A 16,195-nucleotide genomic window follows, 5' to 3' on the forward strand; every position below is an offset into this window, starting at 1 on the left:
ATTCACCGGGGCCTTCTTCAACTCCGTTGCCACATACTACACACTTTTTCTATTAAGGCATCTTTGATAGCTTGTGTATGACCGAGTGACATTGATCCGTGTTTATCAGTTAAACCATGCATTACTGCTAGTATTCAAGCTTAGACATCTTTTGCCAAAAGTTTTTCATCTTTTTAGCAATACTTATACTGGTGTGATTACAACCATGATGGCTGCTGCATTATAAAAAATTTGATTTACCACCACAGTGGACTTTCGTTTTTCTGGCTCTGGTCAGTAGACTTAATAGGTTCTATTAAAAATTCACTCTCACAGCTATGCATTTATGTGTGATGTGGTAGTTGCTTTTTAAACTGTCGAAATGTGCCGCACATGTTGTGGAGTGCGATGCTATGGAGCTTGGTGTGCGTGCATAGAACTTTTAAGGTATCTTTTTATTTTTCTATTTTTTAGGCGTGGAAAAACGAAGACTGTTTAGCCATAACATGTTGAATTGAACTGTGCAGAATACAACACAAAAGACAAAGAGGCACACACGGACAGCGCTGCCAGTGTGTGTTAGTCATTTTTCACTTTGCATTCCGGGCTGTACAGTTCAATTTATTATGAGTCAAGACCAACTAGCTTGACTGTTTGTTCTGTTACCTCTTCGGCAAAGTCACTGTATAATTTGAAGTCATTTGTGTGCTCTTGCTTTTTACTGGTGTGTTGAATATTGCAATCAAGTAATACAATGTTGCAGATGTTTCTCTTCTGGAGCGTCTTATGGACACTGGGCCGTATCAACGCATGCAGAATGGTTACTACAATCCACAGATGCTAACCAAGCTGCTTAAAAACTTCAGAAGCCATGGTGATATCATCCAAGTCCCAAACAAGTTGTTTTATGAGGGTGAACTGCAGGTATACTCTTTACAAGTTTTGAACATTGTAAATCTATGCCACACCGACGGACACCTATGCTGCATGCAAGTTTTCATTTGCTGTCATGAGAGGTAGGCAGGTATGCTGTCACATACAGTCGAACACGGATATATCAAACTTGAAGGGGATCGTGAATTAGTTTGATATATGAAAAATTTGCTATAAAAAATGCGGGCCCGGAACCTTACCAGTGGCACCTACAATGAGTGCATTCAACAATAACTAATTCCACACACACGACAGAGCAGAATGTTTTATTTGCCTGAAAAAAAAAAATCACTTATTTTAGCTTGCTTCTTCTTGAAGTGAATTTAAAGATAGTGGCCTTGTTCTTATCGAGGCTCTCCAGGTACGATAGCCCAGTACCCTCCATTTCGCCCGTTGCAGCGAATGCCCCTGAATCCTTCTGCCACTTCAGCGGAGGAGAATGTGCATGTACCGTAATTACTCGAATCTAACGCGCACTTTTTTTCCGGTTAAGCGAGTACATAGGTCGCATGCGCGTTAAAATCGAGTACGAACAAAAAAATTACGGTCAATCTATTGCCATCGGCAAATCCAAAATGGCCGCCCCCTACGTGCGTCGGCATGGCGCGTCGGCAATTTCTGCCTATGTGTTTCCCATGTGCAGCACTTCGTACGTGTGCTGAGGAGTTCGTCATCTAGTGGTGCATTAGCATCGACGGCGTGGAAGGGCCGACTCCAAAAACTCGAGTGCACCAGGATGCCGCTTTTAAAAGAAAAGTCATCGCGTGTGCAGAAACGGACGGAAATCGGGCCGCATCGCGGTCGTTCGGAGTTCCTGAAACGTGCGTGTGGGACCGGCGGAAACAAAAGGAGAAGATTGTCGACAGCAAAGCTTCACGCAAAGGCTTCAGTAGACCACAGCAAGGTCAGTTTCCGCAAATAAAGAGCTGTTCGGCGAGTATGTGCTTGAGTAGCGAGCGGCACAGCGGCCCGTGACGGCAGAACTGCTCCAAGTGCGGGCTATGCAATTAGTCTTAGAAAAAGGTCTAATGCGGAGCCAGTTTAAAGCGAGCATGTGCTGGCTAACTAACTTTATGAAGTGGAAAGGCTTTTCCCTCCGAAGGGGAACATGCATATGCGAAAAGTTTTGCAGTGGAGTACGATGAAAAGCTTCACAGTTTTCAGAGGTTCGTCCTAAACTTGCGGCGCAACAACGGCTACCTGCTTGGGCAAATCGGGAATGCTGGTCAGACGCCTCTTTACTTCGACATGCCTGGCACCACAACCGTCGAGAAGAAGGGGGCGAAGCGAGTTCGCGTGCTGACATCGGTCCACGGTAAAACTACAGTGACGGCAATGCTCTGTTACACGTCAGATGGGCACAAGCTTCGCCCGTACCTCATATTTAAATGGAAGACGCTCCCGAAAGGAGTCGTTTTTTCGAGTGGTGTGATCGTGCGGGCCAACGAGAAAAATGGGTACGCGTTGCAATCGATGTCTTACGTTTTTTTTTTTTTTTCCGCAGTGGAAATCGGGTGCGCGTTACAATCGAGGGCGCGGTAGAATCGAGTAAATACGGTAGCTGCCGCCTTGTCCAGACAATCTTTGTCGCCGCTTGACCGACAGCTCCTGAGCATCCTGGGTCCCTGTGACCGCAGCTACAATATCCTCATCAGCGAGGCTCGCAACGGCCTGAACATTTCAGTCTGCTTCCTTGAAATCGTCTGCAGACACTTTGGGTGGAACAACAGACGAGAAAAGGGACAACTCGCGAAACATGGTGTCTATGTACTCTTCGCCGCAGTCTTCATCGGTTTTGCCGTGACGAAGCCTGCCTTTTCTGAAGCATTTGGTCACTGTGTCCGTCTTCACATCTCCCAGGTGCCCATCGTCATTTGAATGGTACTGAGCAGGTCGACCTTCAGCTCGGTGCCCATGCGGAGGTTGATCAACAGCCTATCAAAAAGTCTCCTCCTGCAGCCCACCTTCAAAGAGTTGATGATGATCTGGTCGAGTGGTTGCAGTTTCGCTGTCACTTTGGCCGGCAAAAACTTCAGCTCAATATTTTTGAGCTCGCATATAGTGTGGTTGGCCGAGTAGTGGTTCACAAAAAGGCAAGTGCAGCTCCTCGACTTGCCCAGCTAAACGTCCCACGCTTTTAGCCATTCTGTGAACAGCTGACGCGTCATCCACTCCTTCTTGTTCGAGGTGTAGTGGACGGGGAGCTGCTTACAGTTCTTAAAATAGCGCGATGCCCTTGCCATGAGAAAGGGTTCGAGCTTTCGAGACCCATCCATGTTGGAAGGAGAATGCTCACGCAGACTTTGCTCATTTGGCCACTGCGACATGTGCTACCTCGGACGCCAAAAGTCTTGCTTGTCAGTATTTGCCAATACAAACTGGTCTTGTCAGCCTTAAAGATTACCACAGGAGAAGATTACCACGGAAGAAAACTTCATAGATATCTGGCCACTCCTTTGTCATCCACTGCAGGATGTCCTGGCTGCTGACGGCTTTGCTTTCGCTAAAAATGGTTTTGCTGATGATGTTGCTGCATCGCTTAAACTGGTGAAGCCACCTGGCCTTAGCCATCAGCATTGGGCCATCCAGTGAAATGTTTTTCACGCATACCTCTAAGAATGAAGGGTATAGAGCCTTTGCTACTTTCTCGTGGATAGGAGCACGCACACGACAGGCTCCCGACATTCATTGCTCTGCCGCATTTGCTTTAGTGTCTGCTTTGTTCTTCAACAAGGTACTCAAAATGCTCCGTGGTATCCCGATGTCATCCGCCACCGCCAAACTTTTTTCACTCACCTGAATGGTTTTCAACTTCATTGCAAAGTCAAAGTTCTTAGGCTTCTTGATGGTGGCCATTGCTACATGAGAAGTAAAAAATTCGAGCACTTTGAAGGGCCTTTGCAGACGGTGCACAGTACACATGCGAAAGAATGCGGTGGTATGTGACAGCCCACGGAAGTAGATTCCGTTAATAAAGTGCTCGTGATCAGTCGGTGATAACTACCTGCGAGGGCAGTACCGATGTACGAAAGGCGCAGGCTGTGGTTGACTGATCAAAACTCACGAAATGGCAACAAAAAGTAAAAGGGGAAAGGAAAAGGCTGTTGGCTCCTTCATTCCTGCTCTCCGAGCCAACGGTAGCGTGAAGAAAGCATGAAAAAAAAGAGAAAGAGTAAATAGAAAAAAAAAAGAAGAAAAAAAGCTGTTCCACAAGTTCGAGAACGGACCCAATAGGAGTGCAGTCTGAGCCCTCTCACCCTTGCATTTTTCGAGCGTTTCGGGTTTTGGTGGAGGCACGGGTGTCGCAAAAGTCCAGGGGCACAGCGAGTGCCGAAGTGCACCATACAGCTCGCCCGGCTTCGATATATCAGATGGCAGATGAAATTCTGTTCGATGCAAATGTGCATATTTCTATACTTTTGACACAGGATTTTAAGGGGATAATTCAAGAGTTCGATATAGTCGAAAATTCTATATATGCGAGTTCGATATATATGTGTTTGGTTGTACCCACCTACCTCTCAGTGCTTTTCACTTACTTTATTCTTGGGCTTTATGCCCCTTAGTGCATACTGGATCAATTTCTTTGACAGATATTTGACTGGCTCTTGAACATTGCCATTGGAAATCTTCCTCAAGCAATGCAATATTTCATTTGAAACTGAACATTCTGTAAGTCACATATGGCTATTTTTGGCACTGTGAAAATTTTCAGAAATGAAACAAGGGGAGGTGTTGCTGAAGCTGTTGTCATTCGCTCCTAGCACTTTACCAGTAAAAGAATGGGATAATTGCACATGGGCTGATTTTGGTCCAAAACTAGTCCAGTAATTTTTTTTCCTGCAAACAAGCTCACCAACTCGTACAGTATACTGCAGCAATCAAATTTTTGCATACAGGTAAACTTGCTTATAACGAACCTCCATAACTAATTCCTCTATATAACAAAGTTTTTAAATTCCTTGCCGTTACTTCATAGAAGCACATTTATTTGTGACCTCTATGTAACAATGTAACAGTAGGAGACAAGCTTGATATAACAAATTTTCGCCCTGGACAATCTAGGAATTTTGCCCCGGATTTTGTCATTTTGGCATGAGCATGCATCTTCCGCAGTTGCTCCATTACCGACAAAGCGCGAAACGGCGGCGCTTTCAAGACCTTGGCGACTCTCGGGCGAGAGCGAGCGCTCGTAATTGCATGTGGGCATGTGCAAGGCGGGCAGGTGGGCCTGCGCCCCACGAGCCGGCGTTGCCGCTGTTCTCGCCGCTGCAGGTGCATGCAGGGATGTGTCCTTCTCCTCCAAACCGAAAAAAGAAATCTACTTTTGCCTTAAAGTACGTGTCAAGTTTCTAATTAGTCATGTATGCACTGGACATGGGGAGGCCTTAACGAAGAGTTTTCCGCGGCATCCGCGTTGTTCGCTCTTCATTTTTGACACTATGCCCACATGCATGGTTTCACTGTGTGCGCATGGTGTGGCCTCCGATGACATTCAGGTTTGCTTTTTTTTTATGCAGACAACCGTGTCTTCACTGTTGAGGGCATGTCAGATTAGGCGCTGGTGGAAACTCTCAGAGACCACAGTGGTACCGACAGATCTTCGGTGGTGGACTAGTCACGCATTTCTGTTTGTCGCGAGTTCGAGGAACCATAGCCCTCGCGATTCTGATTAGCTCTGCCAACAACACGACGGTGTTTTGATTGCAATGCAATGAATGCGAGAGCAACAAATTCTAATGTTATACGAAGTAAGGCTGGTAGCCAACTCTTCTGGAGCTGATATTGCTTAACTCCTACAGAACGCTGGTGTAAGCAAATATGGCTGCTCCAGGGAGAAGTGCTTGATCATTGCTACATTAGTGATCCCCCCCCCCCCCCCCCGTATTTTTTCATAGTAATTGAATACGGGTGGTTTTCTTCCTGTTTGAGCATTCAACGGCAGTTCTAACATGCGGGGGATGTTATTATATGCATGCCCTCGAGGCGATAGAGATGGGCCGGCTCATTATCTCTGCATTTGCCTGCTCGTAAAAGTTACGATGTGCGTGGGCATGTCATCAATTTGGATGTGTTGCGGGGCACAGCAGTGACTGAAAACCCCCTGAAAGTGTCCATATAATTGCTATCTCACTAACAATGCAGTTTTTTATCCTAAATAAGTATTTTGGATTAGCTCTATCTTCAGTTCCCTTTTTGTTTAAGTTGTGCATTTATTTTTTGAATTTTTATACCGAATCTGCATATAACAAAATCGACGGGCTTCAAAATCTTGGTCGCGAGCAGCGTCAACTGAGTTACGCCGACGCTGCCCGCCGTCCACCACCCGTCCAGCCTATTACATCATACTACCAGCCACCTACAGCCGCACCTTTGTCACAACCTTTGCAGGAGGCTTTCAGATGTCGGCCCATTTCCCCGATATCTTCATGCCACCAGCCACCACTTGCCACGCCTTACTCACCACCACAAGAGGACATGGCACGCCCACAATTTCGCAGAACCGACGCTTGGCGCACTATCGATCCGCGCCCCCTTTGCTTCAACTGCCGTGGTGCCGGCCATATAGCTCGCTATTGTTGGTACCGCGAGACATCGCTTCGCCCGTCGCCAGACGACGGTCGCCGTGCTAACGCGGATTACATTGTTCGCCATGACGACCCTGGTTTTTGAGGACCTACAACAAAGTGGTCTCCCTATCATGAGTCGCTTTCCAATCGCCAGCCCGACTCCGCCCACAGGTCACCATCGCCATCCCCCGCTCAGACAACGTTACCGAATCGACGTTCTTTTGCTGACCTTCGGGGAACAAGGTCGCCCAGCCCTTACCGGGGAACTAAAGGCGGCGACCTCTCGGGGTTTGGTCGCAGCCAAACTACAAGACGATAAAAAGTCCCCAGTACTGCTGCTACAGAACGACGCGACGCCGACGAATATTAACAACGGTGAAATGGTGAGCGCCGACCTCAATGTAATTATTGATGGACAGCAAGTGATGGCCTTAGTCGATACAGGTGCTGATTTTTCTATAAGTCACAATCTGGCCGATCGTCTTGGAAAAGTAGGAACGCCGTGGACAGGGCCACATATAAGAACAGCGGTTGGTCAATTGCTGCACCCTACTGAAAGATGCACAGCAAGAATCAGCATAGGAGATTCGTCTTTCGGCGCGACTTTCATCGTTTTCTCAGAGTGCTGCAAAGATTTAATTATAGGAATGGACTTTCTCAGGGAGCATGGCGCAATAATCAACGTCCCGGACCGCGTGGTTTGGTTTTACGAGAGTGCTCATCTGACTAATTTTTCATTACCAGAGCACAAATTCTTTTGTCTCAAAGACCACAATATAGTCGTGCCGCCTCGATCATGTATCCTCATTTCAGTAGCATGTAACGTACCGTTCGACGGTGAAAGAGTCGCCGACCAACTAACCTCGCTGCTTTTCACTCACGGGATTTCAGGAGCACAAGGAATAGTCAATGTCACCGACGGCCGAACGAACTTGCTGTTGACCAATTTCACCTTCGAGCGACGGCACCTTCCAAAAGGCACAACTTTGGCATATTTTGACGAGATTGCAGATGTTTGTGACTGCTTTTCAGCGCTCGGAGCAACACCTACACAAGACCCACATGACCTAGCACCTAACCTTGACGTCAGCCTTACTTTAACTCAGCAACAGCAAGAACGCCTGCTTGTGCTGCTAGCCGAGTTCCCCGACTATTTTGCGTCAACCTCGAAAGTTGGCCGGACGTCCTTGACCAAGCACCGAATCATCAAAGAGGACACGGCTAGACCAATTTATCAAAATCCGTACCGTGTGGCTTCAAAAGAACGAGAAGCAATAGAACAGCAGGTAACAAATATGCTTGAAGATGACGACATTCAACCGTCAAAAAGCCCTTGGGATCACCTGTTGTTCTAGTCAAGAAGAAGGACGGCAGCCTGCATTTCTGTGTGGACTATCGAAAGCTAAATCAGGTTACAGAAAAAGACGTGTACCCGCTTCCCTGCATAGATGATTCGATCCACAGGCTTCGAAACGCACGTTACTTCTCTTCCATGGACTTAAAGAGCGGATATTGGCGAATTTAAGTCGACCCCAGGGATCTTGAAAAAACCTCTTTTGTGACGCCGGACGGACTGTACGAATTTAAGGTCTTACCATTTGGCTTGTGCTCCGCGCCTGCTACTTTCCAGCGTCTCATGGATACCGTTCTCTCTGGGTTTAAATGGAGAACCTGCCTAGTATACCTTAACGACGTCATTGTGCTTTCTACAACATTTGACGAACACCTTGAACAATGGCAAATAGTCGTGCAGGCCATACGGGCTGCAGGCCTGATGCTCAAGCCGGAGAAATGTCACTTCTGCTTTGAGGAACTACAGTTTCTTGGCCATGTCGTCAGTTACATAGGAGTTTGTTCAGATCCTGGGAAAGCAGCCGCCGTTGCACAGTTTCCAACACCATCAGATAAAAAGGCAGTCAGGTGTTTTCTGGGTCAGTGTGCATATTTTCGGCGGTTTATTCCAGATTTTGCGCGCATTGCGTCGCCTTTAACTCGTCTCACGAGGGATGACGTTGCATTTGTTTGGGGCGACGAACAGGAAGCTGCTTTCAATGACTTGCGGCAACGTCTACACACGACCCCCGTGCTTGCCCATTTCGATGAGACAGCCCCTACAGTGCTCCATACTGACGCCAGCAATGTTGGCCTCGGAGCTGTGCTTGTGCAGCGACAGGACAACGAGGAAAGAGTGATCACTTACGCAAGCAGAACTCTGTCACGCACAGAAGCAAATTACTCGACCACTGAAAAGGAATGCCTCGCCAGGGTGTGGGCAGTTATGAAATCTCGCTTATACTTGTACAGCCCCCCATTCAAGGTTATCAGTGACCACCACTCATTGTGTTGGTTAACAAGTCTAAAAGGTCCTTCCGGGCTATTGGCACGCTGGAGCCTTACACTACAGGAATTTGATATAATAGAGTTGGCTGCTTCTTTTGATGAAGAGACAGCATTCCTCAGAATCCTCGACACATTCCTCGACACATCCTCGTCGACGGATTCCGTCGACACATCCTCGTCGACGGAATCCTCGACACATCCTCGGAATCCACGACACAAACGAGTGCTGACGCGTTTACTCAACGTGCAGAGGAAGCCAGGCAGCTCGCAGGTCTGTGAATATACCAACAGCAAGAGTACAACGCAGGTCGCTATAACCTACATCATACACCTGTAACGTACGAAACCGGAAACAGGGTATGGCTGTGGACGCCTGTACGAAGACGGGGACTATCCGAAAAGTTGCTCAGAAGATACTTCGGACCTTATCGAGTGCTGCGACAACTAAGTGACGTTACCTACGGAGTTGTCCCGGGTAGCCCAAACTGTACAAGGTGTCACCAGCACCGACCTGAACTTGGGCACGTAGTGCGCATTAAGCCATACGTCAGTGAGTGACTCTGCGAGGCATCGTTGCTTGTACAAAGCGACTTTATGCGCGAATCACTGGCTCAGCTATAGCATCAGGGCGATGCTCTTTTAAGGGGAGGCAAATTCTGCGCTCGAAACAGACAGAGAATGAAGACGATGTGCGCGCCAACAGTCTCGTGAAAAGGGACACTGAAAAAGACAACATGCTTTTGTGTAGGTCTCTTGCTCTTGGCTCCTGCATAAAAACACACACCGCCGGTTCTCAGACTCAATGTCTCGGTGATCTGCTCACGTTGAACCGCGACAATATGATGGTTTCAACAAAAAAAATACCAGCAAATATTATTACTATTGCCCTTCTTGCTCCCAACCGTTGCCTAGAAAGATGCTGCTCCACTTTGAGGGCTGCTCCGTCGCATGATGCGCAATTTAAAAACTGCATTCATGTAGACAATGTGCAACTGGACAGTTTAACAAAATTTTACTCAATTGCTTTGGTCATGCTTTGCGGCAGCAATGAAAATTCATTATACAGGAAATGTGGGTAATCATACTTTCTAAAATACATGTCCTAGGCACATCAAGGTATAAAAAGTTTAATTACTTGTTACTACTTTGGGAAATTACTTTTTTAGATTGAGTTTTTGCTGTATATTATACACAATATGAATAATTTCTTCTTGTGGACATTTAATTATCTTTTTTAGTGTGAGGTTTGTTGTGGTACGTAGTGTGGTGGTGGGCAAATCTCGGCACTGCTGAATTGAATTCAAAGTTGCTCTAGATATCAGATAACAGAGTGTGAATGGTCTGTAATGAACAATAATTTAGATAAAACTGAAGAGGGCATCATACAGAAGCAGTTTTACAATATGAAGCAGAACATACTAGTGCCTTGTTGCAAAACCTCCAAGTTAGAATGTTTTTGTTAGAATGTGATATATATATATATATATATATATGAGATCTAACAGACAGTAATGCCAAGGAATGTACAGGGGGGGGGAAGTTATTAGAACCAATGGAATGTAAATAAGAAGAAAGAAAAGCGGATGAAAAATAACCAGCCGTGAGCACGGCTGGTTATTTTTTCATCCGCTTTTCTTTCTTCTTATTTACATTCCCTTGGTTCTAATAACTTCCCCTTGGCATTACTGTCTGTTAGATCTCATTAACATTGTGTTAAAACACGGAAAAACGAGCCCTTAGGTATACACTTCTTTCCCTTATTTCATTGAACGAGGGTCTCGTACTGGCAGACTTGGTGTGTTTAGGTTGTATAAGAGGGACAATTAATCAGCTGCCTGCTCATAATAAGTTCACCTGCTACGTGACGCCAAACATGCGCATAAGAGTGTTTTCACACTTGTCGTTTGGCTTATAGATGGCGCTGACTGTCACTCCTACTTCTAAATTCACATATAAACCCAAAAAGGTGGATGGAGGGAAGGCCGCTGTGGTAGCTCAGTGGTTAGAGCATCGAACGCATTATTCAAAGGTCGTAGGTTCGCTTCCTGCTCACGGCTGTTATTTTTTCATCCACTTTTCTTTCTTCTTATTTACATTCCATTGGTTCTAATAACTTCCCCTGTACATTCCTTGGCATTACTGTCTGTTAGACCTCATTAATATTGTGTTAAAACACGAAAAAACGAGCCCTTAGGTATACACTTCTTTCCCTTATATATATATATATATATATATATATATATATATATATATATATATATATATATATATATATATATATATATATTAATGTCCTAAAGCCTGTGCTGTGAGAAATGCTCTTCTGATTATCAAATAATATTTGCTACTAAGAAAGGTACAGAACACAGCCACAAGGAAATCTGTACGAAATTCTCGGAAAGAAAACCCTTTTAGTTGCTGAAAAATTTGTCCTGGTCTTGGGTTTGAACTCCGGATCAGGACGTATTTTTTGGCAACTATGACGCTTTTCTTTGTGAGAAATCCGCATGGATTTCCCTGTGGCTTCGTGCTACAAACAGGTGGTTGTCTTCTTTCGCTTTCTTAACTCTTCCGCCACCTTGCAGGTTTCTGCAAAACTCATCTGCAATATTTGTGTCCATGTGCTTCGAGTTGATGAATTCGCCCTCATGCTATCAATTGCTAGTTTCCTGGTTAGCTCAATTGGCAAAGCGACCTTGGAAAGGCGATGGTCCCGGAAAGTTATAGGGCTCCCCGCTTAATTAAAAAACAACAGCATGCCCAATGCAGAATCGTAAAGGTGTTTTGGTCACGTGCATGCGCAGTGACTTCGATGTTGTTTCTTTGATGCTTTAAAATCCTTTGATGCCTCTTATCAGAAACTTCGTAATACTATATATTTCTTAAATGCCTTTTTTTTTGTCTAAAGCAGTGCCTTTTCCAATGCTTCTGGAAATAAAAAAGCCTTGTATGCCAAGTTTAGAATCAGCTGACTATCCACTTCACTTTACAGGTGTGTGGGGATGAGCTTATCACGCACAGCATGGACAACTGGCAAAAGCTGCCTCGTAGAGGCTGTCCACTTATCTTCCACAGCGTGTTGGGTCGAGATCTGAGGGAATCCACATGCCCATCATACTTCAATCCTGAGGAAATTAAGGTGGTTGTTGACTATGTGGTCTCTCTGCTGGAAGGAAAAAGTGGCCTTGGTGTTCAGATAAAAGGAAAAGACATTGGTGTTGTGTCACCCTACCGAAAGCAGGCAAGAGTTGAATTATTGTTTGTGCTGTATGCAATGCTGGGCTGGTATGGTGGGAGTGAGTGTAAGAAAAAAAATTGAACTGTTTCAGTATCCGAGGGAGATATCTCGTATAGGCTTTGCTGCACCTTGAATTTTGTTAATATATCATATGCTTGCTGCAAATGCGGTCTATGTCCAAGATATTTGTGCACATTGGCAATAGTTTCATGACTTTCTTCTTAAATTATCAAACTGTGCTAAATGCTAAATAGTGGTTTAGTAATTTACTACAGTTAAACCTCAGTATACTTAAGCCATATTTGTAGCAAGAAACTTTGCTATGTCGTGAACTTTGTTGCGAGGTTTATATCTTTCAGTTGAACATATGATGTGGCATATACCTTATCAGGGTGTTCAACTGAACCAGAAATTTATCTGAAAACCGTACCGGTACTGGAATTTTGTTTGCACTAACGTTGTGGCTGAACAGATATTCTGGGAGCGTGCCTAAACGTGAACTGAAAAAATATTGGTTATCAGTTTAGATAGTGTTTCAGAGCTTCACAAAAACTTATGCAGCCTACATGAAGAGACTGATTCTAATCGAGACTTGCAGCATTAGATTCTGCAGCATTGCTGTTGTTCCTCAGATGAACATGGGGAGGAGGTCTCTTATACAAAATAGTTAGCCATGACTGAGTGAACATACCTTGTCTTTATGCAGCCTATCCATTTGTTGTTTTGATTTATAGAGAGCAACTTGTCATTCAACTAATTTGAACATGTTTATATTCCTTCAACGATATGGATGATTTGGCAGCCTTTTAAGTCAGTGAGCTCCCCACAGCTGACTACTTCTCCTCTTTGTCATTAATTTCATTGCGATCACGGTATGTATATAATTCTGCTATTGCACATGTGATTTATGGGCATTAAATTCTGTGGAGAGTTTTGTTGTCTAACAGACTGCACAGAACTTTTCTTTCGTATTTCACTGTTTTTTCAAGGGTAGTTTTTCTCAGATTTTTACTCAACGCGGCTCAAAGGTTTTGTTCTCCAAAGGTCCATGTACATTTTTACTATTCTACCTGTTCTCTGTATGATGAGCAAAAAGAAACATGGGAAAGAGATCTCGGGTAGGACACGTCAAAGGGCAGCACAAGCTTACCTGTATTTTCATTACCTGTATTTCGGCACTTCAGCTCTTTACACGGCTCATATTCACTGTGAATACTTCCTATAATGTCACAAGTAATTCGTATACAGTCTTGAGAGCTTTGCTTTCAAAAGCACAGGGGGATGTCAAAACCATTGATCTGTGAAGAAGAAGATGTGCCTGCAGCAAGCAGCATCGCCAACGCCCTGCTCTCTCGGCTCGTGCTTCGGTTCGTTGCTGTGCCGATCGCTGGACGGTTCTTCACGCTGTCTCGTCGCTGTCTTTAATGGCTAATAAACCTCCTCACATTTGGTGGAAGGTGCTGTTAATCCCCGTTGCTACACCCTGGAGCTGCGAAGCCACACGCTACCGCCTGTCATGACTGACAACGCCACTACATCGACGCCTTCGCCCCAGTTCATCTGCCCAGACCATCCTAGGCTACGGGACCCGAAGGTCTTCAGCGGTGCGGATGGGACTGACGTCGAAGACTGGCTCGAACACTACGAACTGGTGAGCGCCAACAATAAGTGGGATGAAGCCGACAAGCTGGGCCACGTGATATTCTATCTCACTGGCGTCGTCGAATTGTGGTTTAATAACCACAAACACAACATCCCCACATAGAGCGTCTTCAAGACGTCATGTGCTGAAGTGTTTGGTCGGCCGGCTGTCCGCAAGCAGTGGGCCGAACAGCGCTTGCGCGTCCGCTTTCAGCAGACTGGCGAGACCTTTACCAGCTATATTGAGGACGTTGTTGACCTTTATCGACGTGCGAATGACACCATGCCCGAATCTGACAAGGTCAAACACATCCTGAAGGGCATCGAGGACGGCACATTTCAAATGCTCTTGGCAAGAAATCCGAGCACAGTTTTCGAAGTCGTCAGCTTGTGTCAGAGCTACGACGAGTTGAAGAAGCAACGCACTCTGACTCGGCAGCCTCAGCATGGTGGTGAGTCACTGTCCAGTTTCCACACCCTGCCTGACAATTCACCGTTGCTTCAGCAAGTTCGAGCCTTCGTCCGTGAGGAAGTCGCCCGCCAACTTTCCCTAGTGCCCTTCACTCACGAGACCATCACCCGTCTACCTGCCCCGCTTCGCACTTCTATTTCGGTAGAGGTTGCCCACGCTGTTCCTGTTGTGCACCACGAGTTGCCTCTATACAGCCGTGTTCACTGCCAGCGTGTCGCGCAGCCGGTAAGCCCTCCTGTCGCCTATCCTCCAGCCGTGCAGCCTGTGGCCGCGCCCCTAACGTTTGCAGCGCAGCCTGTGGCTCCTCCTGTCGCTTGTTCGCAAGTGATGCAGCCTGTAGCAGCACCGTTCACATATGCAGACGCTGTGGGTAGGCTTCCGCAACCACCCTACACCACGCGCTCACAGCCCACACACCCGGCTGCTTATACTGCACCTTGGGCGGCACCATCAGTCGCCAATTCTTGGAGGACGCCCGACAACCGACCGATATGCTACGCCTGCTTTACTCCCGGACACGTTGCCCGCTACTGCCGCCATCGACCTCAGACGTTCGGCGACTATGTCTGATCGTCGCAACCCGGCAGCCAACCATTCGCGCAATACGGGCCTGTCTCGTCACCTCGCTATGCCTCTCCCAACGACCCCGACTTCATGATGCCGCGCGCACGCTCTCCTCGTCGGCAATCGCCCTCCCCCATGCGTCGCCGGCCCAGACCTTCTGATCAGAAAAACTAAGCACCGCAGTTCAAGAGGCAAGAACTGTGCCATTTTCAAACTGTCTAAGCCCTCGCCCCTCTCCTGCTAACGTGGTCGCAGTAACTGTTGAAGGTTATTCTACTTTCGCCCTTGTAGACACCGGCGCCGCTGTTTCTGTTATTGCCGCTAATGTCTGCCGTGTATTACGTAAAGTCACGACGCCGCTTTCGGGACTGTCACTCCACACTGCAAGTGCACAGCAAGTAACGCCTCTCGCAGCCTGCACTGCAAGAGTGTCCATCGAAGGCATTGTTTACATTGTGGAGTTTATTGTCCTCGCTGTCTGTTTGCATGATGTCATCCTCGGGTGGGACTTCCTATCCCGCCATAGTGCCGTCATCGACTGCGCACGCGCTGAAGTTGTGTTTTCACCCTTTTGTGATGTCCCATTACTTGAAGCTCTTCATCAGCTGCTGAAGTTGTTCGTGCATGAAGATACCGATATTCCACCTGAAAATTTCGCGCTTGTTCCAGTTTCATGCAACGCCTACACTGACGCTACAGTCTTTTTTATGCCTTCCGATATCTTCACAAACCGTCTAGCTCTGCCGCTGCCTTTCGCTACGGTTGACCTTGCCGCCGGAAGAAGCAATATGTTCATACTCAACCCGCTTTCCACACCTGTCACTTTGCTTGCGGGGGAATGTCTCGGCCGCGTGCAGGATCTCGACCCTTCGTCTTTGGTTGATGTCCCGGATGACTACTGCGGCCACCCAAAATCACCGTCGGCCCTCGAGGAGTCGTCCAAGGATACGTTTTCCAGCGCCATCGCCGACACCCTCACTCCCACCGAACATGCCGTCCTGCTTGATCTTCTGCATGAGTTCCGGAATTCTTTCGATGTGTCCCAACCTCAACTAGGCCGCACGTCGCAGGTCAAGCATCATGTTGACACCGGCCTACACCAGCCACTGCGTCAAAGACCGTACCATGTCTCCACTGAAGAGCGCCGCGTCATCAACGATCAAGTCGAAGATATGCTTCGTAGAGACGTCATTCGACCATCTCACAGTCCCTGGGCGTCTCCTGTCATCCTGGTGCGTAAGAAAGACGGATCTATCCCATTTTGCATGGACTATCGTCGTTTGAATAAAGATAACCCGCAAGGACGTATATCTTTTGCCGCGCATTGATGACGCCATTGACACCTTTCGCAGAGCGGAATTCTTCTCGTTGCTAGATTTGCGGTCTAGCTACTGGCAAGTTCCAATGGCTGAAGCCGATCGCCAAAAAATTTATTACACCTGACGGACTATACGAGTT

The 16,195-nt window shown here is 46.7% G+C and overlaps 1 protein-coding gene across 4 annotated transcripts in view; it reads left to right on the plus strand.

The window, feature by feature from the left end:
* The window catches only part of LOC119167487 (helicase MOV-10), a 172,302-nt gene that overhangs the window by 123,754 nt on the left and 32,353 nt on the right, over nt 1-16,195 (plus strand). For all 4 annotated transcript variants that reach the window (XM_037418970.2, XM_037418971.2, XM_037418968.2 and 1 more), the window contains 2 exons: nt 743-903; nt 11,815-12,063. In XM_037418970.2, the coding sequence (XP_037274867.1) occupies nt 743-903; nt 11,815-12,063 (410 nt within the window). The remainder of the gene's footprint in view (nt 1-742; nt 904-11,814; nt 12,064-16,195) is intronic.

The sequence above is a fragment of the Rhipicephalus microplus genome, chromosome 6 (assembly GCF_043290135.1).
Source record: "Rhipicephalus microplus isolate Deutch F79 chromosome 6, USDA_Rmic, whole genome shotgun sequence".
NCBI classification, from domain to species: Eukaryota; Metazoa; Arthropoda; class Arachnida; order Ixodida; family Ixodidae; genus Rhipicephalus; species Rhipicephalus microplus.